The 27,826-nt window shown below is 37.9% G+C and overlaps 2 protein-coding genes across 2 annotated transcripts in view; one reads left to right on the top strand and one right to left on the bottom strand.

Moving 5' to 3' along the window:
- Positions 1 to 6,495, top strand: part of LOC123768489 (transducin beta-like protein 2) — a 55,269-nt gene extending 48,774 nt beyond the window's left edge. The window contains exon 9 of the mRNA XM_045759092.2: positions 48 to 6,495. Coding sequence (XP_045615048.1) covers positions 48 to 173 — 126 coding nt within the window. The 3' untranslated portion in view covers positions 174 to 6,495. The remainder of the gene's footprint in view (positions 1 to 47) is intronic.
- Positions 6,486 to 27,803, bottom strand: smid (nuclear valosin-containing protein-like smid). The gene is made up of 17 exons (XM_045759085.2): positions 27,504 to 27,803; positions 26,454 to 26,568; positions 25,636 to 25,760; positions 24,824 to 24,903; positions 23,536 to 23,602; positions 22,944 to 23,084; positions 22,065 to 22,187; positions 20,723 to 20,939; positions 19,006 to 19,154; positions 14,981 to 15,102; positions 13,543 to 13,690; positions 12,827 to 12,937; positions 11,992 to 12,159; positions 9,718 to 9,840; positions 8,808 to 9,014; positions 7,727 to 7,990; positions 6,486 to 6,676 (listed from the first exon to the last, which is right to left on the bottom strand). The coding sequence occupies exons 1-17, from the start codon at positions 27,552 to 27,554 to the stop codon at positions 6,524 to 6,526; spliced, it is 2,364 nt and encodes a 787-aa protein (XP_045615041.1). The 5' UTR covers positions 27,555 to 27,803; the 3' UTR covers positions 6,486 to 6,523.
- Between the last annotated feature and the right edge of the window lie 23 nt (positions 27,804 to 27,826).

Below are 27,826 nucleotides of genomic sequence, written 5' to 3'. Positions count from 1 at the left end.
TCTAGTATATATTAATAGTAATTTTACCAGTGTGTTTTTCATTGCAGGATCTAGAGCAAAGTCAACAAAAAGCAACCAACTCAGCCATGAGGGACCGTATCTATCATCAGATTAAGGATGCTAAGAAAGCACTGGAAGATATCAAGAAAGTTACTGAAGTGAAAGCCAAATGAAGCACTGCAGACACTTGTTGTTTCATTCCCTGTACAATGCCTGACCATGTACAAGATTTTACAACTGGGTAGAGGTTCATAAAGGTGTTTAAGTTGCTTTTGTGTTGTTTTACTTAGCATTTGAGTTTTTTTTAAGATATACTAGGTTAAAGCTATGCACTGCCAGCTACATAACTTTCTTCATTGGGCATTATCCTATGTCTAAATAGAATTTTTGAAAATAATGTCATATTGATTTTAACATTTAGTATATCTGTAATGACATGCAATATTCAGTTGAAAAGGGTAAATATTTAGAAAGAGAATCTTATGTTTATGTTAATAAATTTAATTGACTTAGGAAGATTCCATAGGTAATGTATCATACGTTGTGATGCAGTAGTCTCTTATCCATCTTTCGTATCGCCATTTGATTTAGACATATTTTGAAGTGGCACAATAGATTTATTATAAATAAAATGTAAATCAATAGAGTTCAATTGCCAGAATTGCTGCTAATGATTACTTTTCTCTCTTATTTGATGCCTTGTTGCTTCTACATGTTTTCTTTCTCTCCTGCAGGGGTAGGTATCTTAGTCAGTAATATTGTAGTTAATAGAATTTGAATAAGGTGCACTGAAGATCAACTTGAGCAGTTACCTGGGCAGTATATGTCATGCAGGATCATGTCTACTCATAAAGTTTTACCTCTGACCATTTCTGGTTTCTTCAGTTCATTAACAACAAAAATAATTAAGAGAAATAGGCGGCTGCACAAGTGAGGCTGTTGTTAGTAACATGATACCTGCCTATATTACTTTATACATATTAGCTTAATAATGCAAGTTATGAATGATAAGTTTTATTTGCATCATACACAGTACTGCATATATTGCATCTTGCTTACCCAGTAAAAGATAACAAGCCGCTCAAATACTGTAGTTAATATTATATATGTTTTTAATTAGAGTAAAGTTTTGTTGAGTTTTTGATAAATATTGAATCTTGGCTTGATTAGTATTGGTTGAAGAACAGGAACTGCTGGCAAGTATGTAGAGAAAAGCATCATTCAAAGGCGAGTTATTATTTTTTTCAATGTTTCATTCACAGCAAATCTTTGTTTAAAAATAGACTTGTCCTTGAACAATGTTTAATTAGTATTTATTGACATGCTGACTGTTCTTAAGATTTGTCTCGGTAAGAGATGGGAACATTTGAAAGACACTTTTGTATTTGAGAACATGTTGAAAAACAACCAGTTGAAGCTATTGATTGAAATATTAGAGAATCATACATAGAAAAATTGACAGCCATTGCTCTATTTCCCCAGGATAGAGGGGCTTTGCATAGCCAAGCCAGATGGCTAACATGTACAAACAGGTTCCTTTAATGTTGTAAATGAAATAACATGTTGAATTGTCTGAAGTGTTCAGGGGGGGGGGGACACATTTCGATCATTGAATGGTGTAATTGTAACATAACTCATAAAAAAGAGAAGTTCACAAAACATTTTACCTTTGTATCTTGATTTGAATATGTAAGTGATGAAGTACAGCAGTACAGTCACAGTACAGCAATATAAATATTTATTTGTTATTTTTGTGACTTATAGAGAGTAATCATATACATTCCACTTTCAGGTTAATATGTTGAGTGTACACTTATGTACACTATTTATATTTGGATATCTTCAGCCAGCTTGACTAATCTTTAAGTAACAGAGCTCGATCATTGCTGCCAGAAACTACTAAAATAAAAACACATTGTGCACCAAGTGTTTGATATATGTAAGTGTTAATTGGAAAGGGTTTTGACTTGCATAATTCTCATTAGTAGTTCACCAGTGCATAAACAAATTTTGTCTAGAGTACCAAGGATAAATGTATTTTAGATTAATGATCATCATTGCCATTTCCTGCTCATGGAATGGTGAAGCACTTGCCTATTAAGATTGGAAAATAGAACTGGAAGACAAAAGATATTTAGTGTTATACCTGGCCTTTTTAATAATGCCTTCCATTCTCAGGAGTTTCACAAGAATTTAGTACCACCACACAAGCAAATACAGCACTGTACTGATGACAATGCTTTGACCTTTTGACTTACTAAATGCTTCATGGGATTTCTCACAAGCAAATTTTCAATCACTTCTGTTGAAACTTTTACTGCAACTCAGTTTTGTTCATTGCCACTTATCCCTCTTTCATTATTCACACACATACCACTCTGTCTGTCCCACACTCACGGTATTTGCTCAACTCAGCCTTCATGTCTCTTACATGACCAAACTATCCTCGCACACTTCTCATTCCAAGTGACTCCGGTTTTTCATTCCACATCTTTTATAACAGAAGACTCGTCCAACATTAGTACTTACTTTACATCCGTACGTTGTGTTAGAATAGCCCTTTACTCACATCGCTCCTTTGTTGTTCATTTTCACCAGAGCATTCACGACAAGACTGTCATCTGCATACACCAAGTTTAATATACTCAAGTCAGTTTGTACATTTTTCAGCGCACTTTTTAAATCTTCATCCTTCCATACCCTTAAATCTAGAGATGAGTGCTGTACCTTTAATCTTTACTTTAACAACCTTCATCTCTAATTTCAACACTCAAAATGCAAGTATTTTACCAGTAGTGCTTACATTCACATTCTCTATGGTGTAAATATCAGATTGTATTAATGTGGCTGCAAGCAGCCTCATTGGCTGACCAGACCACCAACCAGGAGACGTGGTCAGAGACCAGGTCATAGGGTCATTTATCCTCGGAATCAACGACAGACGTATAACAGGTAATCCATCATGCTATGTATGTTTGGTGTAAATATGTTGCTTGACAGAAGTGTAATGACCAATTCTTCTATTTTAATTTACTCAAAAGTTAGGTAAAAACATTATATATATATATATATATATATATATATATATATATATATATAATTTAATCCTTTAATATATATATATATATATATATATATATATATATATATATATATATATAAATAAATAAATAAATAAATAAATAAAAATTGTGGAAAATGTTGAATGTCGTGAACAGGGAAAGTGAAACTACAAAAAGATTCATAATTCTGTATCCTGTGGTGCAGAGTAAGCACCTTAACCTGCTCACTTAACAGGTAAAATGACCTGGGGCTCAAACACTTTGGAATGATCCTTTAATATTCACCCCTGTATACCCCATCAGTAATTGGAAACTTGTTTGTAAAACGAATGGCATATTATGCTCTTGAGAAATCCTGGTGCTGAATAACCTACCTGGCCTCAGCCTAAATCTTGACATTTAAAGATATGCTCCATAACCCTTGTATTGTTCGCTTAAGTAAAATGTTGGGTTTATTTCTACTTGTATGACACTTGTGCAAAATATTTGTTTTCTCGAGTTTGTTCAAAAAATGCAAAATCGATTGTTTGATTTTGTGTGTAGATTAAGTCCAGCTTGTCTCAAGACCGCTCCTTCATTCACATTTTAATCAAAACAGTGTATAAAATACTAAGATCTATACAGGTGGCAGTTATGGAAAGCGCAATAGCAGGTCATGGGTCAATGATGAAATAAGTTTCAAGATCCTGAAAACTGGAGGTTGATAAATCATTGGACAGAATTGATTGAGAAGTAACAAAAAGATTGCTTACTATATTGAAGACATTTCTTCAGCTTAAAAATCTGTTTCAAAATTTTACCGTTATTTTATTTCTAAAAGAAAATGGCTAGTCTAAAATACTGCACATATACTTGCATATTAAATTATAAAGCTAGATATTTCTCAGCATCCTGTTTAATATCTACAGTGTTTTCCACAGTTGCCACTCCAGGGTAGATGCTCTTTTATTAACAAATATGAACCCTTATAGTTCTTATTTTATCAGCTGCAATATTGTAATTTAATCATCATACATCATACAATAGTAATTACCAAATGAAATTATTTTTAGGTTGGGGCTTGAGCATTGTATTACCAAAAAGTTTTCTTTAAAGTGTGAGAGAAAGAATGGATAGAAGTAAACAAACTAATAATTTGACGTAATATTAAAAGGAACTGTCGGTTCAATGTTGAGTCAAATGTTATTACCAACATGATATATTTTATAGTTTTTTTGCATGCATGCATGTGGGTGGGTGTGTTTCTGTCTGCATCTGAATTTATTTTTCTTTGTGGTTGCATGAAAAAATGCAACTTGTAAAATAGCAGTTTTATGATATATAATGACAAAGATCGATGCCATTCTTCTCAAGATTTAGTTTTTTGCATTTTTCCTCTAGCATGAACTATATACAGTATACTCAGGTACATCAAAAAGAAAACACAAATATTTTATACTGTATTTTAACACCTAGGTCTAGATTGCTACTAAGGACAGGATGTATATTGTTCTGGTGTAGCTCCAGTATCTTTGGTATTTACTGAATGAACTGTGATAACATTTTCATTGTGCAATGCTTTTTAAATCAATGTTATACTAAGATTGAAAGTGAAAATATAATCTTGTAGGTAAAAGTTAGGATTATGGTCAAATGTTCACTAAATAAAGCAGCACCAGTTACCAGGTGGGCCAGGAGAGATCCTCTTTGGTATTCACTATCAAGTTAATGACAATATCTCACCAAAAGTAAATTGAACTGATTATTATTTGTTTGTATTTATTGAATTACTTGAATTATTTTCAAGTAAGTACTGAAATCTGGGTAATTGAGACTATTGTACAGTTCAGTTTTGTTTAATGTAATATGGGTTTTGTGATGCTTTTTGATTTGCTGGTTTCCATTCAACGCAATGTATGCAAAAATGCAATAATTATTTTGCACTGCTCACAGATATTTTTTAGTTTTATTGTGAGTCATTTCAAATTTGTAATTTTCTTTGTGTGTGATGAATCAACAAGATTTCCCACTGGTATTGTGCACAGAGGAAAATGCTTTGGATGATATGGATTTTTTAAAGTTTAAATCCAGTAAGGTGAATGGACTCATGTATTTGTGTATCCAATAAGGTAGTCTAAGACAGACACCACAAAATGGTTTGTTTTGGGTAATGGGATTGATTTGTGGCTCAGATAATAATGGTAGTTGCTGTGAGTGTTCATCACATTTATTTTGCATTGGGACACAAATGGCCACATTTGAATAATTGTATGGCCTTCGTACTGGAATGTTACAAGTTTAAACTTTTTAGTTTAGTATACACACTTTGTTCTGTATGTGGTGCTGAGATTTTTCATTTTTGTTGGTGCCTAATCAATTATGAGGCAAGTAAATAAAGCCCTGTAATTTACAAGTGTCTCATAGTTCAAAATCCAAATACAGTATTTTAATTAAAAAAATAATTGCTTGAAATCGGGATAAAAAATGACAAAATCATAATTTCCACTCTTGTCTTTAAAGGTAAATGCGTGAGGTTAATTTAAGAAGTGTTTAGTTCACTGCAAATAACAAGGTAGATTTCAGTTGACATTAAATACTTTTATCATAAGTCCCAATTTTCAAGATGTCTGTATGTCTTGCTTTCCTTATGTCCCTCAACAGAGTGCTTAGTGAATCTGATATTGATCATCATAGGTGCTTTTGTTCTCAAATTGGCATCCTCAGTGATATTTAGTGCTTTTTGCATATCCTGCAGCACCAATGGTCTCCCAGCTTGGTGCCATCTTTTGATGATTACTGCAAACCCTCAAAGTATGGGTATAGTCAGATGACTATTTACATGTTATTATTTGATTACTGTCACCATACTTTCAACCCGTTGTTGGTATGATGGGCGGCTATCAGAGTGTGATTCTCCACGGGACAGTGTTTCCTCTGTCCCTTTGAAGCTTTCTGCTCCTGAATATACTCCCCCCCCCCCCCTTCATTCACCCCTCTTCCCCTTCTCTCAAAATATATTAAGAAATTGCACTGGTAAAGCCAGCCTATGTTCATCCTGTCTTCACATAAAATTTGATTATACTGTACCTGTATTTTGCAATTTTCTTCTATAACATTTGACTTGGCTTGAGGCATTTTAAATTTCTGGAGATAAGAAATAAGAAGCGTCATTATACACTATTGCATACAAAAAAACTGAATTCCATAAATAAATTTCCCACTTGTTCTCAGTTTGACAAAAGATTTATACTATACCAAGGAAGACATCTATGGATGTCTAAGTTATTAACATCTTTCCTATGTATCTTGAGTACTAAATCTATTTTGAAATTTAAATATAATTCTAGAATTTCTGTACATTTGTACTGAAACAAAATGTTGTGGAATGTTTCCCGCTTCCAAACATTTAAGACCTCTGTATATTTTCAGAGAATAATAAACTGATGTAAATGTATCACTTTATTTTTTGTTTAGTCTACCATTTATTGTACGTTGTTATCTGCAGCCTCTGTGAACTGCAACTGTTCATCTATATTTCCAGCAAGTGAACTTACATCATCAGGAAATCCTGGAAGTTCTCCACGCACTTTGGATGCCTCCAATTTGCTGTGCAGCTTCTTATATCGCTTTTGTTCCTGCAAAATTAATGCAATGGTTAAAGCTGAAGTAGAGAAGATTAAAAATCAAGTTAATAGTATACTTTTGTGACTTGTGTATGCATGTTTATGTTGGAATGTGTATTGCACATCAATAAGAACTGATTGTTTTATATGGCTAATGCTGTTCTCATCATGTGCTGTGTCTTGCCCACTGCTGGTCTCTGGCCAAGCAGGATTTGTTGTTATATGACAGGGACTAGCTGCTTTAAATTTGGGTCTATAGTAGACCTGCTTCCTGACTCTTGGCTTGCAAGTAATTATGCTGTCTGAGGAAAAGTAGCAGCTGTTCATTTCAAGATTTTGTCCTCCCAGCCTTTGTGAATGAGTTATACAAGACACTTGAATTGGCCGTCTTTAATTGTGAGGCAGTTCTGCCTAAGTTGTTTTGTCTTCAGACTTGCAAAATTCAGTTGCCAACCTCTTCTGTTACAATTGGTCTACAAAAGCATCACCATCTCTCATGATGAGATGAAGTGATGTTCAACTTTTCTACCACTAACTAAGCAGATCTCTTCTTATAGGCAAGAGGGAATACAGTCCTTCCTGTCCTTTGGCTAGTGCTCTGTTGCCTTTTTTGTGATTTGCGCTACAGTGGCCTCTTAGCATGGGCACAGATTTTTTGGCATTGCAGCAGATGTCTACTTCATACATTCTGAAGATGTCAGTGTGGAGGGTGACTGCTGTGCTGTTTTCTTTTCAGGTCTTTATTGACACAATATTTCGGCTGTATTGGCAAAATATTGACATAGCATTTACACTAATAAAGATAAAATGGGGGGGGGGGGCAAATAAAATATTAGATGCAACAGTTGGGTTTCAAAATCAATAGTACCATTTGAGAGGATTTCACTATACATAGCAACACACATGTGCACAAAAAAATATATTTACACAAAAATTTACAGAAGCTTAATTAAATTTTATGCACATAGCCCTGATGCACATATAAAGTACTTATGACAATCTGAAATTCTGTTCAAATGTTGACTTTCTGAATGTAGATCAATACCTCTAATTCTTACATACCTCCAATGTTACTGATGGTTTAATCTTTCTAAGTGCAGCAGCAAAATGTCTCTTTGCAACAAAGCGCTGTACTGCAGGTTCATTATTTATTGCTGCTGGAGTTGTTGGTGGTATGCAAGCTGCAGAGTTGTGTATCACCTCTCTGATGGCTTCCTTGCTGGCTAAGTACACCAACTGGTCACAGTCAGCACCCGAGAAGTTGTCGCAGAGACGGGACACTTCCTCAAGGTCGACATCGGAGGCCAAGTGAGGACATGTCCCATTCTGAGATATATAAATGTTCTAAACAAAGCAATATGAGATACACTAGCACACAACACCCAGGCAACCAGAACAACAAATATACAACAGTCACTTCCCTAGCATGGTTTCTCAGCAAATACTGTATATACAATAGACAAACTACCCAAATGGTTTATTAACAAAGCTGAATGAAAGCTACAGTACTAGCATGACATTCTCTTCTAAAAGAATTTACAGACAATAGTTTTATTAAGATAATCATGTATGCTGCAAATACACTTTGCAGGACCACAGGTAGGCCAGAAAAAAAATGTACAATGGTGGAATTAAATGTACACACGTCATAAAATGCAAAAAATCATTGCTGATAAGATTTGAATTATTGACACAGGATAAGCTTAATTCTCTTCAAGAATATGGGTTTAATGTGCTTTTGGAGTTTTTTTTTTTTTTAAGCATCATGCTCTGTTGCTCCCCAAGGTATGATCCTTCTGGGTCCCATAGGGCAGGATCACGACAGTGAGGACAGGTCAGCATTTAGCACGAGTGCCACAAAATCTTGTCTATGGAGGGGACATGATGATGCTATGGAGGTACTAGAACCTTAACCATGGAGCCTATCTGATGTAAACACTTGGCTGAACATGAGCTGTGTTCATGTGAATTCAATGCCTCGGTTCTATATACTGTACAAAGATTTACTGTACAATGTAAGGTGAAGAAACTATCAGTTTTATTGATATATTATTACTGTAACAATAACAAGTAAATAATCAAAATATCCCAACAATATTCATTGTGCAATAAATTTGAATCCAAATAAAATATATGCTCTTACCTTTGTTCGAGCCTGAAAAATTGACACTCTTCCAAGATGATCAGGCACATCTACATATAGAAGTGTGTCAAACCTTCCCGGCCGAGTTACTGCTGGATCAAGAATGTCGGGACGATTGGTAGCGGCTATAACATAAACATCCTCTCGCTTTGTAAATCCATTCATCTCCGTCAGTAGTGTGTTTACTATGGTGGTTTTACTGCCACTCTGTTAAAAGGAGTTTTAATTTATCCAATAATTAAGGCAATGACAAGTTAACACATACATGAAGGTATGTGTGAAAAGCACCAACTGGAATGTGCAATGTTGTATGGTGTTCAAGAAGCACATCAATAAACTGGAAAAGGAGTCAAGACATAGTACTAAATAGCTTCCAGATATGAAAACCAAAAGTTACTAGGAGAGGCTACAGGCATTAAATATGTTGAAGATAGAAAGTACACTACATACCAAACAGAAACAAGAATCGATAAAATTGACAATGTGGAATTCTTGAAAGCTGCAACTTTAAAAACAAGAGGGCATAGATTCAAGCTTAGGATGCCAAAAGAGAAAGTTCTCTTTTGTAAACTGTGAGGTAGACAGTTGGAACTAGTTAAGTGACAAGCTGGTGGATGTTTGTTTGGTGGTGGTCAGTTGTTTCAAAGTGTTGTATGACAGTATTGGAAAAACAGGACACCATGAGCATAGTTCTCATCCCATATCTACACTTAAGATGTTGAGAAAAACCACTTAATACTGTATTAATTTAGGTTATTTTGTTATATTAATTATCTTACAGTTCTCATCCCACTGTTGTCGCATCGCTGACACACAAAGTGCTTGGAGAACATATTTCAGATAAATATTGTTCCTGCAGCCCCCAAACAATATAAATGAAAAATGGGAGATAACATAATAATGAACTTACTTCAGCTCCTTTACTTCTGACTGGACAGAGTGAATCAAATTCATCAAAGAAGATGACACATGGGGCCACATTGCGTGCACGTTTGAATACTTCTCGTACGGCTCTTTCACTCTCGCCTTGATACTGAAAGTTGTAAAATAATTCAATTGTGTAAGCGTATCTCAGAATATTGTATAGCAAACACAGGGAATACAGTGTAGCTAGGCCCTTACCTACATCCATTGGGATGACAAGAGGACAAATGAGAAAGGTATCCCCCTAAGCAAGCTTACCTCAAGACATGAACAAAGTGAAATGATTACAGGCTCCAGTAACAAGTAAATGGAGTATAATGAACATAGGCTGATATAATAAGCACAGGTTGAAGTAATGAACACACTGGTTAGTATAATTAATACAGGCTGGTATAATGAACACAGGCAGGCTGGTGTAATGAGCACAGGATGGCATAATGAGCAGAGGCCTGGCATAATAAGCACCAGGATGTCTGGTGGCAGCCTGGTGCTCAGTCCAGCATCAGTTATCAGAGCAGTTAGGTCATCTGCTCATGTATAGCCAAGAGCAATGCAGTAGTGCTCCTCTGTGACATCTTGCAGTACGTCTCAGAGCTTCTAAGCTAAGTACCTAACAAAAAGTTAGGAAATTGGATGGCAGGAAGCAGCTGCTATCAAAAGGAACTGTAAAACAACCACCTTTGGAAAGATGTGAAAAAGGGGAGGTAGATAAACAAAAACAGCATTGAATGTAATTAAATGCCATGTTCTGGGCGAGCTTTGGAGGCCCCTGAAGCTACCTTACTGATCAAGTACCATACTACTTGAATGTCATCAGTCAGAGTCCTTTGTAAGCCTGCTGGGGACCATGAGCTAGAACCTGGCCCCTTCAGAGAGGTGAAGGGAGCAATGACGCATGAACACTTTCAATTTAAAGTATGTCATTTTGCCATCGAACATGGAAGGCACCCAGAAAGGTAGGCGAATCAAAACAGACTACTGCCTGGTTAAAAAGTGTGATCTACATCCTCACAAGTGAAAAAGAACTCTCCCAGAAAGCAAACAAGCAAAACTTCGTTCAACTAACCCCTCGCTCGTTAGCTCCACCCATCCAGCAGGGGGGAGAGGGAGCTGGCCTGGACAAGTCAGGCTGCCACCATCCAGTTCTTTGAATGATGAAAACTGCTGACCAGAGGGAGGGAGGGCATCAGGAAGCCTCTGGAGCTCCCTTAGAAACTGGCATTTAATTACATTCATTGCTGGTTTTCTGTAGGGAAGCCCCGTTGGCTCCCTGAAGCTAATTACCCACAGAGAAGGAAAACAGGGAAGAACCCGGGAGGCGGCACCCATGAAGATCACAACCCAACAAAGACAGCCGTCCATTACAGAAATCCCAAAGCAACAGAGGGCCCGGGATGGTCATTGAGAGATCTGGCGGCCAGGACCCTCGAGCCCAAAAACCGTCCAAAGACAGCCGAAAGAGTTGCATACTTCCTAACATCATGGGCACGAGGGTAGACTGCAGGCCAGCTATACTTAATGACAATGCAAAAAAACCACACACACACAAGCCCTGGAACAGGGAACCAGGGAAACCAGATCAACCCAGAGCACAGCCACTGACACAGAACTGGTGGCCCGCAGGTTGCAGCATAAAGCCGCCACTAGACACAGCACATGATGCACCCCCGGCCTAACCAGCCAAGCATCCACAACCAACGGACCCCGCTCCGGAAGCCTGCCATCTCATTCTTCGCCAGAAGAGGAGGAGCTGGGTATAAACGAACAAAACCCCCATTGCCAGAGAAGGTGGACCCACTCAGGACTACAAGTTGTTTCAACCACATTAGGAGCAGGACTGGCCATCAAAGGCAGCTATTGGTACTAACATTACAGGGTTTGAGCCAGTTTTGAGTGGACTAATTGTATAGTCTGAATCATCTGAAAAATCTATTTGCAGATGTCTGTTAAGCTTTGCTATTTTCTAGATGCTTTCTCAGCAAGGGATGATGATAATAGTCCAATACTTTCTGAGCCTGTGAAAAAGGAAGTGGGGGGGGGGGGGAAGGTTCCAACTCTGGTAGGCCAACAGGACTTCTATGACTGATGTGACCCAGTACTGTAAAACAATCTCAGCAAGATGCTGAGCACCAAGAGGCTCCTCCCAGAAAAACATAGCAACAAATGCACAATGACAGCCTAAAACTCACCCATTCATGTATGCACACAAAGGCAAACAAAAAAAGTAATGATAAAACCCTAAAACAAAAATTCATCTTACCATATTTAAAAGCTCCGGTCCCATTATTGGCAACAAATTAATGCCTGCCTCATTTGCAACAGCTTTGGCCAGCAAGGTCTTTCCACATCCAGGAGGACCCCACATCAAGATTCCATTGGGGCGACTTGCTCCAAATTCTTCATGTAATTTCGAATATTGGATGGGCTCCTGTTAAAAATATATTACCAATGTTAATAATAATACATGTAATATTAATCAATTAGATATGGTTTAACTAATTGGGGCAATAAAAATAGATCTGGGTTAGCATGCCTCAGTATTCAAACAGGGTGAAGTAATGGATTACAGTGGTGTAATGGGTATGGGCTGATATAATAGTAATGTGTACAGCTGGTATAATGAGCAAAGATTGGTTTAGTGTTGTGAAGTACAGTACGTAGTGCTGATGGTTATACACAACTGTTCTTCAGCTATCAGACAAATATTGTCCGAGTTAATACAAAAAGCACCTTGTTGAGTAGAATAACTTGGCTGACCCCAAAGTCAGTCAGTCACACAGACTGATATTGTGCCACAGCATTTTCAACCATCCCTGCACAGCCAAGTTATATGCTAAGGAACCACAAGTGTCCACCAACACAAGGCTCTCACGACCTGCTTATCTGCCCGCCAAGTTACCTGCACCACTCACCCCTCCAGGTATCAACACAAGGTACACCTCTGGTTCCAAGAACCAGAGGTGTACCTTGTACCTTGAGCACCTCACATGGCTTGACAAGAGAAAACCTAAATCTGTGCACATTTTAAAAATATTTCAATATGACCTAGCACACTGCACCATATGACTGCACACATTCGAGCAATAATAACTTACAAGAATTTTTTCTCGCAGTTCTCTTTTGATCTCCTCAAGACCTCCAATATCCTGCCATGTAACATCTGGCACTGTCGGGAAGCCCTCTCTCTTCAGTGCAGGAGTGATGTGCTGAAAATTATATACCATTACATATGGTGAACTTCACACTCTTATTGAGAAAAATGATGTGGCAAAATAAACTTTGTTGAAAATAATATTTAGTTCACTAAAGCTCTTTCACAGTTAGTCTTGAGAAACTTCAAGCGAGTCAAATATTATCTACAATAAAGTTCCAGGGAGTAAAACCTTACCTAAAATAAAGCTCCAGGGAGTGAAATGTTACCCACAATAAAGCTCTAGGGAGTAAAACCTTAACTCACAATAAAACTCCAGCAAGTGAATCATTACCCAAAATAAAGTTTGAGTGAAACCTTACCCACAATAAAGCTCCAGGTAATGAATCCTTACCCACAATAAAACTTGCAAGTGAAACCTTACCCTGGTACTGATAACTGCAATAAAGCTATTCCCATATAGTTAAATATTTTACCTATTAAGTATTACCTAGTAGCACTGTGATTCTCAAGATAAACAAAAACAAAATTCCTTATTTTAAAGACAAAATTAAATGTCAAGTAAATGATATGATATTTATGGAAAACTAATACAGTACATTTAAAAGGCTCTAAAGAATTTTATATATAAAAAGCTGAGGTAAAAGACAAACCTCTTACCATTAAGGCTTCCAAGAAATCTTCCATGTTGATTGTAGCCATTGAATTAACTTTCTCTGTTTCACACATTTTTTCAAAATGGTTTATGAAACTTCTTACTTGCTCCATTAAGCTTCCTACTGTGTCACCATACAATAAATCTTTTTTTCTAAAAAATAAAAAATAAAATATTAACTAAATTTTTCACATGTAAAGTTCCTGCCTAAATATAAATAAATCTTTGTCAGTCATTAAGGAGAAATCTGAATGGGTCCTGACAATACATACAGCCAGGGCAGGGTGACACACTGCATCAATTCATTAGGGTCATTTTGAACACGCCCCTGTAGTCATGTTGGTATTAGGGGAACACTGGGAAGCATTCAGTCCAGCACCAAAATTCCTACTGGAAACTCAAAACCCATTCAAGCACTCCTCATGGTCAAACATGACTGCCGATTAGTGCGCTGATTACAGTGCTGGGTACTATCAAATAGCAGGGCAACGACTGGAGAGAGAATGATGCATTCCGGACTACGCAAATCGAGGCCGAAGCCAATAACAAGCTACCAGGATCTCTGACCCCCACACATTATGAAGCAGCAGCATAGGTGCCAGGGCATAAACTCCAAGCTACTAAACTAAACCAAACTCTCTCCAACTCTGAGATAAAAATAAGCAATGGAAATCTATAGGTTAGAGTAACTAAAACCTACCAAAGCATCATCGAGGTAAATAGAATGTACCAGTCTCCCACACAAATGACATGTAGACTGACTATAACCTTGCTCTATTGTTACCAACATTTTTTTTTTTTAAAGACCACATCCTAGGACAAACTTCAAGTGGGACTTTCAAGTGTAGTGGGACCTGCACGGCTGGTTGACAGCCTGGGAACCCTAGATTGGAGAACAAATGGTGTTCACATCAACAGAATTGGCTTGGAAGGTTGAGGGAGACCTAAGCTCGAGCACCCCCCTTACTAGCGAGGTTTGGCAGCAAGAAGCTCACGCTAGTTCCAAGAGATTCAATCATTTATTTGCATTATTTGGGGAGTTTGTTTAGCAGTTTTGAAGCTATAGTCACTCTGAGCCCAGCAGTGGTCTGTAATGGTTCACTGACTTTGGATATTTTCCTGGTTGGGTGGAAGAGTGTCATTCACTGTCTGTGCCTCTGTGAGGGGGTTGGGCCCTTATTCTGGCTCTAGTCCTAAGTAGAATTCCAGAATTCAGAATTCCAGAGCTAATATAATCCAATAGTTGTGAGTCATCTCGGTGAGATAAGTTTCAGGCAGTCACAAGGAGCTCCATCAGAAATTTCAACTTTACTATAAACTGAATTAAAATAAGACTGTTAATTTGTATTAAACAATCATTTACATCATCTAACAATGTACATGATGAATATATTCTTACTAAAAAAAATAATTAATTTCATAATATAAAACTCAAGGTTTTACCTTTTCCATGCCAAGCTCTGAGCCTTTTCCAACAACTTCCTCAGGTCTCCAGCTACATACCCTGGAGTTCTATGGGCTAATTCATCAAAATCACCAACAAATAATGCTTCATTACATAACAGCTGAAAGAGAAAATATAGAGTTCAGTTTAGCATGGATCAGCAACTACTAGAAGAAAATTAAATTAACATCTTAACTGTGATGTGCCTGACTGTCACCAGGTAGGAGCCTAGGTGGGTTCTGGGGTGCCCCTAGCCTAGCCTAGGGTGGTTCTGGGGTGTGAGTGGGAGTGGGCCACGCTATGCGAGCTCCGCGGAAAACAATATATATCTAGGGATATTTCAGTGATACAGGAACTAAACACAGTCAGATAACTTTTAAAGTGTGTCTCAACATATTAACCAATATATCATAGTGATTACCATCCGACCGTTTGCGTTCAAGGAAAAATAAGTGAAATTCGTGTGTAGTCAACGCCTGCCCTCGTGGTGCCAGGAGGCCTTAGGCGATAGTTGCCAAGTCGTCAATAAATCACATTTCTCGCTATTGAAACATCAAGTAATCAGTGCCCATAGTGCTAAGCTCTCTATGCAAAACCTGTGTCTATTATAACAAAAATTAAGATAACATATTTTAATATCAAGTGAACAAATTATACACAAAATAATTCCGTCGTGTGTATGTAAACAAGGGCCATTTGGAGGTAGGCCCACTCCAGTACCCTCTGTGTGTGTATTCTTTCAAATAGTGTAACGTACTCAGGTAACTAGTGCCCAGACACAGAAACTAGACGCTTTCGCTGTAAGATAACTAGTGGGAAAATGCAAGTAATGTAATCTAACAAGTGAACAAAACAAATTAAGAGTGCGACACGTGGTAGCAACACTGGCCGTCCATACAGCCTCCTCCAGGCCTATCTCAAGTTGGTCAACACCCACGGCCAGCACCCACGGTCAACCCCCCACCGGTCAACACCCCAACTTGTAAGACCTGGTAAGACCATCACCACTGAACAGAAGTGTTCAAAAAATGGCTTTGATTAAAACGTGCATAGAATGCAACATGAAGGTAGATTACCAACAGAGCTTTCAGTGCCAACTCTGTTCAGCAGCCATACACAAAAAATGTGCCAACATGACTAACAATTCAAGGAGAAATGGTCCCAGTGACCACTCTGTGTACTGGCTCTGCAAAAAGGATGATGTAACTTTTTTGAAGTTGATGGAAATCCTGGATAAAACTCCCGCTAAACAGAGAATTACTAATTAATGCCTGCATAGCAATTTCTAATGTCTTCAAACAAACTGTACATGACACCAAGTGTTACGGACCCGAGTCCAGCGTCGGAGCACGGAGCAGTGACGACAACGCCATCTAGTGATGACAGGATAGGCCAGCAATAAGTGTTGGATTCCTGTCCTAGTCAGCTCATGACGTAGCCGCTGCTGACCTCTGGTGAGGTGGCGCTTAGACAGTGAACGCCATCTATGGAGTGAAGAGGTGGACATTTCTGTCTAAGCTTGTGAGTGAAGCGTCCCAGTATTAATGACGTGTCTGATTACAGAGTCGACCTGGGACTGCTGTGTTGGACGATGGATCATTCTACCCAAGGCAGCCAAGGTCTCCTCACCAGTCTGCTTTGAAAAAGCTGTGAGCCATCCCTGGACGAACTCTGTTGAGAGTAATAGCCTGCCTGAGGAGTGGCAGTGTTGGGAATTGCCTTATCAGGGGTTGCCTGGTGGAGGAGACCACCCACTGGGGTGCTGTATGAGGAGAGTGACCAGCGAGTCACACAAGGCTCCTGGCTAGGGTACGCAACCCTAACCCTAGGGCACGCAACCCTGTGTAGGTCGTGGAGTGGCCTACACAGCGGAGCTGATCGGTACCTGCCAGCTACAGGCTGGATTGTGGTTGAAGGCCTCCACGACGAAGCACCCAGTGGGACTGTGGCCAGTACTCTGAGTACTCTGTGTACTCTGAGAGAGAACTCTATCAACATCAGAGGCCCGAGACTGTTCAACACACTTCCACTACACATAAGGGGCATAACTGGCCAACCCCTCACAGTGTTCAAGAGAGAACTGGATAAGCACCTCCAAAGGATACCTGATCAACCAGGCTGTGACTCATACGTCAGGCTGCGAGCAGCCGTGTCTAACAGCCTGGTTGATCAGTCCAGCAACCAGGAGGCCTGGTCGACGACTGGGCCGCGGGGACGCTGAGCCCCGGAAGCACCTCAAGGTAGGTCACCAGCAGTGCCAGCTAAGAGCCTAGGTCACCAGCAGTGCCAGCTAGGAGCCTCGGTCACCAGCAGTGCCAGCTAGGAGCCTCGGTCACCAGCAGTGCCAGCTAGGAGCCTAGGTCACCAGCAGTGCCAGCTAGCCTACCCTGTATTCACCCACCCAGTGACATTACAAGAAGCATGGAACCTCTGCTTCATGCTTTCAATTACATGAGGTTGGCTATCACTGGAACATTAGTACTGTACTGCAAGGGCCCATTGGTTTGTTATCATTTCCTTTCACTGTCACAATTGTGTTTCATGTTACTCACATTATGTGTCCTAGCTTTGTATTTTACTATATTTCACTGCACACACTACACATGCATCTGATGCATATTACACAGTTACTACTGGTAACATGAATGAAGAATTAAGCCAAGGAACAAATGAAAAACAAAAGTATTATACAAAATTATCAGACTGAATATTATGAGGACTTTAATAGAAATGAACTAAACAGACTATGTTGAATGCCAGTATCTAGTAGTACAAATCATGCAAAATTATGATCACCTAGACATCCTTATCTGAAAGATAAAAGGGCTGAGTATTTCAAAAATAAAATCTGAATCTTTGAACCATAAAGCACTATCCATCATATCCATGATCCTTGCATAATACAGTGGTACCTCGGAATGCGATTGTCCCTGTATGCGAGGTTTTCGGAAGGCGAGGTGTATTTACTCCAAAAATTTGTCTCAGAAGGCGAGGGTTACTTCGGGAGGCGAGTTTGGACGCGAGTTTGTTGATACGCGTACAGCCGACCTAGCGCGTTCGTCGCCCCTCCGCCCCTCAGTTTATTATTGTCTGGCGCTCAGTGACTACCCCCACATCAATTCTTCTCGCGGATTTTCAGTGTTTTGTTGGATTTTTGGTGATTTGTCTATACAATTTGTTATTATATATCTCACCATGGGTCCCAAGAAAGCCAGTGGTAAGGATAAAGGCCAGAAAGCTCCTGTGAGGATGACAATAGAGGAGAAACAAGAGATCATTCGGAAGCATGAGAACGGTACACGTGTTGTTGAACTTTGTAGGCAGTACAACAAAGCCACATCAACAATATGCACTATACTTAGGAAGAAAAATAAGATTATGGGTGCTAAAGTGGCAAAAGGAGTAAGAACATTAACGGCACAAAGACCACAAATACTTGAAGAAGTGGAAAAGTTGTTATTAATTTGGATACACGACAAGGAGTTGAGGGGTGATAGTGTTTCGGAGGCCATTATTTGTGAGAAAGCCAGGGTGTTGCACGAAGACCTTCTAAAGAATACCCCTGCAACGAGTGATGCAGATAAGAAAGAGTTTAAGGCAAGCAGGGGCTGGTTTGAAAAATTTAGAAAGAGAAGTGGTATCCATAGTGTTACAAGGCATGGGGTTATGTGATGTGATTATGGAAGGGGACTCCCCTTCCAAACAGTAACTCCTCTCCTCCTCCCCCCTCCTCACCATCTTCCATACGCCTACAGCACTCGACAGCAAGGTAAGTAATAACTGGAACACAGTTTTGTAAGTTTATTTAGATGAATTAGGTAAATTAGGTATAAAAATTTAGTTTGATGTGGGGTTTTTGGGGTAGTCAGGAACGGATTAATTCATTTCCCTTTATTTCTTATGGGGAAATTAACTTCGGAATGCGAGTTTTCGGAAGGCGAGGCGTCTCCAGGAACGGATTAAACTCTTATTCTGAGGTATGCCTGTACTGTAGTTAAAATGAAAAATAATGAAGATTACAGACCTGGAGTATTTGTGCACGGGCAATCTCTGTTGGTATAGCCATGAACATTTCTCCATCAAAGCTGCTACGAAGATCCCAGTCTAAATTTTCTGGGCGACTGGTTTCTCCAATGACTATAACCTGTTTGTCTTTGTGCTTACTTTTTAAATCTGAAATGCAAACACAACTCTTTATTAATCAACAAATGGTTAAGTTTTGTCAGTATTGTACATCAAACATGCCAACCAGACCAAAATTGTTTACAGATGCAAACACTAAGCTCTGCAGATGATGAATCACAATAACATCTGAAAATGAAGAAATGACAACTTTTCTATAATTTCAGATGTGTGGGTTTTAAAACCACTATCTGCTTTCTTCACAAAACGGTTTAAAATTTAGAACACCGAGAACAATATTTGTGGCTCAGATTTGCTATGAATGACAATAACCAATCATACCTTGTAGCAGTCATTACACATCTGGCTATATAGCCTGAAAATTTTAACTGCCATTTATATACAGTAGTTTGGAATCCACAAGGAGCGACTAGCCAAAAATGGTTGACAGAAAGGATATTTTAATCTGATATTCTGTCGTAATTACCTATGTGTAGTTACAGGATGAGAGCCAAGCTCACGGCGTCCCGTCTTCCCAGTACTCTGTTGTATAGCGCTTTGAAATTACTGACAGCTTTGGCCTCCACCACCCTCTCACTACTTGTTCCAACCATCTACCACTTTGTTTGCAAAACTGAAGTTTCTGATGTTTTTTTGGCAGCTTTGTTTCCATCGTTTGAATCTACGTCCTCTTGTTCTTGAAGTTGCAGTTTTCAAAAATTATTTGTTCAATTTTATCGATTCCCAATACTATTTTTTCAAAGTGATCTCATGCGTATGTGTGTGTAAAAAATTCCCGTCCAGTAAAATAGAAAAAAGTATGCTATCAGGACACTGTAATGTGTATAAACACTAGCCAGCAAGTTTGAATACTGGACAGTACTTTTTTGTATTTTATTTAGAAAATAATATGATTAATGAATAATTTTACCAAAATTTTTTCACATTTAGAATACGGTATTATGCCCTACAATCATACATACCAAATATTTGTTATGGCCATTATATTTATTATTTTATTTATTCTGTAAGGTTTCCCTGGTGGTTTCTAGCATGTTAAGATATTTGTTTAGTAACACTGCAAGTTTATATACATGCATTACTATTTATCTATATCTTTTTGACACCCTGTTCCCTCTTGCAACATTCTTTCCTTAAGGGGATTGTTGAGTCAAGAATATTGAAGATACCACATTCCTTCAAATGATAAGTACTCTGGAAAGAGCAGGAAAACATTGGTCCAAGAATTACAAGTGCTTGCAATGAGAAGGAAGGAAGATCACAAGACCTGCTCTCAGCCAGCACACTCAGGTGAGGAAATAGAAACAAACGAAAACATTTTGAAAGACACAAATACAGTATATGAAAAGAACAGCAAAGAATGTGAACAACAAACAGCAAAAACTGGTAATCTATTGTTAGAGCCAAGCACAGTGAATCCAAAAAATGTACAAAAACTAATTTTAATATTCAACCACACAATTATCCTTAAGGAAATATTTTCCTAGCTGTTATGGGTTTGACAAGTGAAAAGTAAATACAGGACAAAGAATAAAAATATTTGCAAAATAAAAGCTAACTGTAAAAAATATCTGCACAACTGTCAAAGTCAAACTTACTGGTTAAGCAGGAGGCAAGCTGAGTCCCAATTCTCTTTTCCAAGCTCTTCGTGTTTCCTTCTCTTGGTGCAACAACATCTATTTTCTCAATAAGAAGTACACAAGGGGAAAGAGAGGCTGCCTGTTCAAATATTTCATTAATCCTCTCCTCACTCTCTCCAGAAACCCCTCCCACTAACTCTGTTGCTGTGACCCGAAGAATGGCCGATTCTGTTGTCTGAAAAATATTGCAAGAGTATAGTATTTTACATCATTTCCTGTAGTATCTGGCTTACTTTAACTACATTAATATTAAAGTGATAAAACCCTCTAACAAACTGCATGATGGGAGTGAACTATGTAGCCGAGATACTCAAAGTAATTTTTTTTTTTAAGATTTGTTCAAATATTAGTGTGACTCCTGTTTACCTAAATTAACATGGGTCATTTCCCTCATAGTAACCATGATATAACACACAACATTAGTTACATTAATTAAATTTATTCCACAAGTGTTTCTGTATACAAGTGTAAATTTTAAGGGGAGGTTCCCCAAAAATGTCATTTACTAAGTAGAAATACTGTACCTAAAGTGGGACAAAATTATGGCTTAAAGTCAATATGAAAAAATCTTTCTGCACAAGTATCTTTGTTACTCCTGAAGGTAAGCAAGTATCTGCTGTTCCATAGAACAGATTCATGTAGACATACAGGATGGCATTCTAGACATGCATGCATGCAACATGCATTCTAAGTGCATGCAGGCACATGCACATAATTATCTGTATAATTACTGAAGTGTAGTTACAGGACATCAAATGATGCCTTCAAGCAAGGTGGTTTTGACATCTACCCCTTTCTTACTTAAATTGTTCCACCATCTACAACTCTTGTGAATGAGTGAGTGTTCATGCGTGGCTACGAATGAATGCGTGTATTCACCTAGTTGTGCTTGCGGGTCTTGAGCTCTGTTCTTTCGGCCTGTCTCTCAACTGTCAATCAACTGTTACTAACTACTGTACTACTGATTTTTTTCCCCCCCCACACACACACACACCCCCAGGAAGCAGCCCATAACAGCTGTCTAACTCCCAGGTACCTATTTACTGCTAGGTAACAGGGACATCAGGGTGAAAGAAACTCGCCCCAATTTGTTTCTAACCGGCGCTGTGAATCAAACCCGGGTCCACAGGATTACGTGTGCAGCATGCTGTCCATTTAGCCACCAGCACCCTAATTCACCCTAGCCCTAAGTGTGTGTGTACAAATTTAACATTATGACATAGAGGACACTGTTTAATAGCCCACAAACAACAATTCCCAATGCACATCGAGACACAGACATCAACATGTTAATACTCACCCCAGCCAGAGCCTGAGCAAAGGTTGTTTTACCACTGCCAGATGGTCCTGTTATTAGAACTGACTTCTGAAGAGGTTGCAGAATACCTGGCCACTTAAGATTGCCAATAAGGTCACAAATTTGCTGTTAGGGAAAATAGAAAATGCTATTATAGTTTGTTTTATAGTGATTCTATTACCTGTATCATAATTTGTATCTACCCTAAAAGTATAAAGCAATGTACGATATACTACGCACATTGGTAACTAGCCACAACACTGCTACCATTATCAGAATCCTGGCCACCAAATACTAAATATGAGCAATTTTCCACAAATTCATTTTCTAAAGGAACATAAGGTCTTGTTTCACGATGAATAGATGCACCAAACTGTGGCTGTGCTGTGGATGTCTATCTCATCCCACGAACATCGTAACCAGCACTAGGTTCACCGATATCTGAACCTTGCACACAGCCTTCATCACATCACGATCTTTAATGGCACTATCTACATTAAATAATTGTAGTTATTTATTTCAGCATTGCTAGCAGTGCTGAGAGCTGCTGCTGCTGCACTACTCATACTTGCTCTACACTCAAGATATTATATGAATACCTCGATGATGACAAAAATAATCATGACTAGACCACGAGGCATCAATACTGTCAATACCAAATTAATAAAACAAAATAAACTATTAAAAGTGCTGACAGAACAAATCTATTCAGAAAATGCACAAATGAAAGGAAACAATAGGATAGAATAGGAAAGATAATAATCAGGAAAAAACTCTAAGCCAGTATGACTATATAGCACAGAGTGATACTGGCTAAGCACTTCCTCCTGACAATTACTTTTGCTTTACCATGTTCTTAAAACAATAATAAGAGAAACTTACATCCTTCAGAGATTCTATTCCTGCCATATTGGCAAATGTTATGGTAGGTTGTTCTGGAAGCAATTGCTTTTTCTTTTTCCTCTTGATTATTTCTTCTATGTCACCTTCTTTATCTTTTTTTCGTTTCTTCTTAATACTTTTCTGTTAATTTTTAAACAAAATGTTAGTAAAAATTACTGGTTCCGTATGATGCATAATATTTAGGAATAATATACAGTATCATTCACACTGACTTCATATGCTTTACTTAGTGACTATCAATTTCCTCAGTCGCTGAAAATAACTGCCAATTTTTAGACCAGAACAGCACATGGATTCTCAAATACTACACTCAACCATTTGGTATAAATGTTAACGGCAGCAATTGGACATGTTGCCCAAAAATTACTCACAGTATTACTGACAATTCAATAAACTGACAATTCAATGGACAGTATTTACGATGGTTCACAATTGCCAACCATCGTAAATAATAAAAGGAGAATAGTCCAATTCCATTCATTATGGAAATTAATATATTCCTACTGCTAGAAGCCCATGAACTGAACTGATGTAACACTTAAGAACACACACAAAAAAATTACTCACTAACCTCAGGAGACATGGTTCCAAGATCACCATTAGTGTCCAACACAAAGAAATCTTGACTTGCCCTTGCCCTAAAAAAAATTGCCAAAAGTGAAATGTAAGTGAAGGAGGATTTCTACACAAACAATGATTCATATGTAATTTATTTTACTGCCATGACATCATTTCAAAGACACATGAATTAATTAATGAATCAAAGATCAAGTAGAGATAAATAAACAAAAGTGTTACTGATAATCTTCTGCAATAAATTTGTAACAAGTTGTGTACAAAGAAGCACACCATGAACAACAACAAATGGTGCATGTCATTGGGGTTGAACCTGATAAGTTGAGAAACTGATAATTATATGAGAAAATTAGTTTCTAATATTTATTTTATGCCAAATGTTAACCTAAGAAAAATTGTATGTCATTACAGAAAATTTCCTCTTTTTAATATGGGCTTTTTTAATGAAGAGAAATATGATACAGTACAAAATGATATTGTATTCTAGCACCCCCGATTCCTGTGATAACTTATGAAAAATATATGCTAAGGGTATAGAATTCACCCAATGGCTTTTCATATTAATAATGGAACCAAGTGCAACTAAAAAAATTAAAAATGCTTTAATCGCTTGTAAAAATGTTAATAATATTAGTGGTCTCTTTGATGACAAGGTGCACCTGGAAAGGCTTTACAGTTTATGCAATGAACATTTCTGTGCACAATATGGGCTGGATTGAGTATTCCCACATTTCCATTGCACCACTATAGTCGATTGGAACAGTTTTTAAAGTTTGCTGATGTGCTGATGTTGAACATCTACCTGCCTGGACTACACCTGATCCAAGATATCAATAGGATTTTACCGTATGAAACAATCAAGTGTATGGCACAGAGAAGTGCTTGATATATGCACTCAAGGCTTAATTTACCTTTTATTATACAGTATATCTGAAATATTATTAGACATAGCAACATATATTTTTAATTAAAAAAAAAAGGCAAAGGCATTGAAGGTAATGAAACTCCCTTTTCTGGTTGGGTCTTGGTGGCTCACTGAGCTAGCTCAACATACGTGAGTCACATCAACCTTAGGATGTGATATGCCAATCAGAATATGCCCCCCACTATGCCAATTAGAACTCCTAAAGCTGATGTGACTCATATGTGTGGAGCTATCTACTTCAGTGAGATAGATTCAGGGAGCTACCATTTGGCCCCTTCCAAAAAATCAGTGGGAACAAAATTTTGAAAACAATGCCCATAAAGTATTAATAACGTCATGATAAATGGTGAAAACTTACGAAATTTTGTGTTTTGAAGCAGGTGATGAAACTGCTGGCGACTTGTACATCTTTGTCAGCATGGTGTTCAAACCATTAGCCTGAAATAGGAAATTAATAATTATTGAATTACTAATGAGAGAGCTTTATATGCTTTTTTTTATCAATTCTTTTACATCTTCACCTCTTTCATTTCAGCAAGTTATTGTATCTCCTTGGAATTCTACTCTGCACACCAGTTCTTATATATTCCCTACCAGAACTTATCTGCCCCACAACATTCATAAACCTATACCCAATACTTACTGTTATCTCTCTCACACCCATACAAGTACATACATTCCTTAACCCTTAACTCCCTGCACTGCACAAGCTTTTCAGCGGCCATTTCCTGTGTGCACAAGAATGCAATGTGCATTGCAAACCATTCCTCTAGGAGTGACCCTGTCTGGAGTTTGCTTGGCCAATGATCAAGATATGTGATCATTGATCAAGAAATTTGCATCTCCATCGCTTCACTACACTGAAAGTAATTGACTTACAATTTTCAAGTAATTGCTTGATGATACACATTAAACAATACAATATAGGAATAAAAAATAATTTTTTCCTTGTGCACACAGGGAATGCCACACAGAGTTCATGAGTTAAAAAGCAGACTCAATAAGTTAATTTGATTAAAAATCAATTCTGAACACAATTACTTTATATCATACAAAATAGATAAAATATATTTATATTTAGGTAATAATGATTCAGACTGTGAAAAGCAAGACTGAAAAAGTAGATAATCAGCAACCGTATTTGCAATTTAAACGAGTTTCATAACTGACCTTAGCTGGGGGTTCAGGATCAATGATTTCCATGATATCTGGCCCTCCTCCATCACTATCCATTATATCTTCAATATCACTTGTGTCTTCAGTCTGCTGACAACAGTACAGCTGCCACTCATAGGCTACAGAAAATGGATCAATGAATCACAAACGACATGTTGAGAAAATAAATTTGTATTTATTATTAAGAGAGAGTCCCTAAATCCCATTGGATGACTGGGATCTTTATAAACTGAAGTATTTTGAGCCACAAATTATGTCATGATTATGTCTCGTAATAATAAACAAATTATGAACTTGCAGTAAAAATTACAACTAAACACTTATGTTGTACAATTTAACTGAAATAAAATATTTTTGTTGTTATAAATCAACATTTTTCCAATTTCTTAACTTGGAACTCCGAGATTTGTTTAAACAGGTAAATTTAAAGATAAATATACATTTTGGGATATGAAATTCTTATAAGTTCAGTAATATATTGTTTCAAGCACGGGTTGGACAAGTATATGAGTGGGATTGGGTGGTTATAGAATAGGAGCTGCCTCGTATGGGCCAATAGGCCTTCTGCAGTTACCTTTGTTCTTATGTTCTTATATAGAAATTTCATATGTTGAATGAAATAATGAATCGGAAAATTGTCTGCAATATTAAATTCTACTGAAATGCATGCAAATAAGATATTATGAATTAGAAAAATAGCTTTAAAACCTTCCTAACACTGCAGTTTCTCTAAAGGATATGAGTTTTTGCAGAGAATATATACAGTATACAATACAAATACACAAAAAATAAATACCAGTAGCAGCATTTACCTTTCTCAACACTCTTCATGAAGGCCTTTTTATTTTTGCCTCGAAACTCCCGATAAGTGTTGACCAGGTAGTCTGTCATCTCCTCCACATCAATATATTTATTTTCATTCATATACTGCAAAAGATGTTCATAATACTATTTTAGTCTGAATCTTATATTTGGCAAATTCTGATTTTTACATGGAAAAACATTGAAATGCAGGCATAAATAATAATTTTTTTTAATTTTTGTTGTTAAAATTTTCCTTTTTAATTGCAAATTTTCAAACTTTCTTGTTCACAAAATGCACAAATGGTGACTAACAAGAGAAATGCTGGGGAGGCTCTCACTGATGTTGAAGTCTGCCAGTTTACCACTGTCATGCCTGATAATACGGCAGACAAACTAACAGGAGTACTGCATCAAGTTTGAGAAACAAGACAAACTTAAAATAAAAAGCCTTTTTCTAGGCAGAATCATTTACTTACTTTAAGATCCCATGCAAGGGTGAAGTTTTCATTAACTATATATAAATATGTTAAGCTAAGCTGTATGTGCCCTGCCAGTTCAATTTTGAAGATATACATTCTTACATTCTTGTAAAGTCACTATGCATGCACAGCATTTTGGGCAAGTCCTTAATCTTAATTTTCCACAGAATACGACCCGCCAAATCATTTAACCAGGTACCCATTCACTGCTGGGTGAACAGAGGCATACAGTTAAGGATTAGTGCCTAGTCACTCCTCCCCGGCCAGGATACTAACTCAGAGCAAATCTCTCGTGAAGCGCGGGGCGAGTGTCTTACGACTGCACCACTGGGACTGCTGCTCCCATATAATCGAAGTGTGTATCCCTTAGTGGAGGAGTATGGCAATGTGATTTCCATTACGTTATGTTAGAACAGGTCAGAGTCTGTTAGGCTAGGTCAGGTTTGGTTTGTTTAAAGAGTAGTGATAACAGAATGACTACTCTGGATTAATTTAACCCTACCACAGTTACACTATTTTAAAATTGTTACTTGTAAGTGTATTATAAGGCTAATTTCTGGTGTTCCACATTCTACACACCTTCTCGACCCTGGCCGGCAGGGTCCTCTCTTGAAAATATGGTCGCTTCATGGTGCTGGAAATTGTTGCATTCAATTCCGTGACTGGGAATCCCGGCCCAGGAGCGTTCCTCGGTCTCTGATAAATAGTTTCTGGTCTTGTGACTGTGATTCTAGAGCTTCACCGGCCTAGAGTATAAGGAGAGAGGAGCAAATAAGAACTGTTGGAGGTGCGGGACCGCTGGCCACACATCACATCCCTGGAGGGGACTGGTCAAGTCGTATACTGCAATTTCGTATACCGGGCTAGAAACAACTTCGTTCACTTTGAAGTTTGTACATACA

Source organism: Procambarus clarkii, chromosome 35 (assembly GCF_040958095.1).
Source record: "Procambarus clarkii isolate CNS0578487 chromosome 35, FALCON_Pclarkii_2.0, whole genome shotgun sequence".
NCBI lineage: Eukaryota > Metazoa > Arthropoda > Malacostraca > Decapoda > Cambaridae > Procambarus > Procambarus clarkii.
The sequence above is the reverse complement of the archived record's forward strand: the minus strand, read 5'-3'. Positions and strand labels throughout refer to the sequence as shown.

Bases quoted from the DNA above. Each gene is read 5' to 3' on its own strand.
- smid (XM_045759085.2), bottom strand. From the start codon at position 27,554: ATGAAGCGACCATATTTTCAAGAGAGGACCCTGCCGGCCAGGGTCGAG. The intron at 23,085-23,535 runs GTTAGTGAGTAA...AAAAATTAACAG, and splicing joins TTGGAACCATGTCTCCTGAG to AAAAGTATTAAGAAGAAACG. The intron at 13,691-14,980 runs GTAAAACCTTGA...TTTATTTTTTAG, and splicing joins CAGAGCTTGGCATGGAAAAG to AAAAAAAGATTTATTGTATG.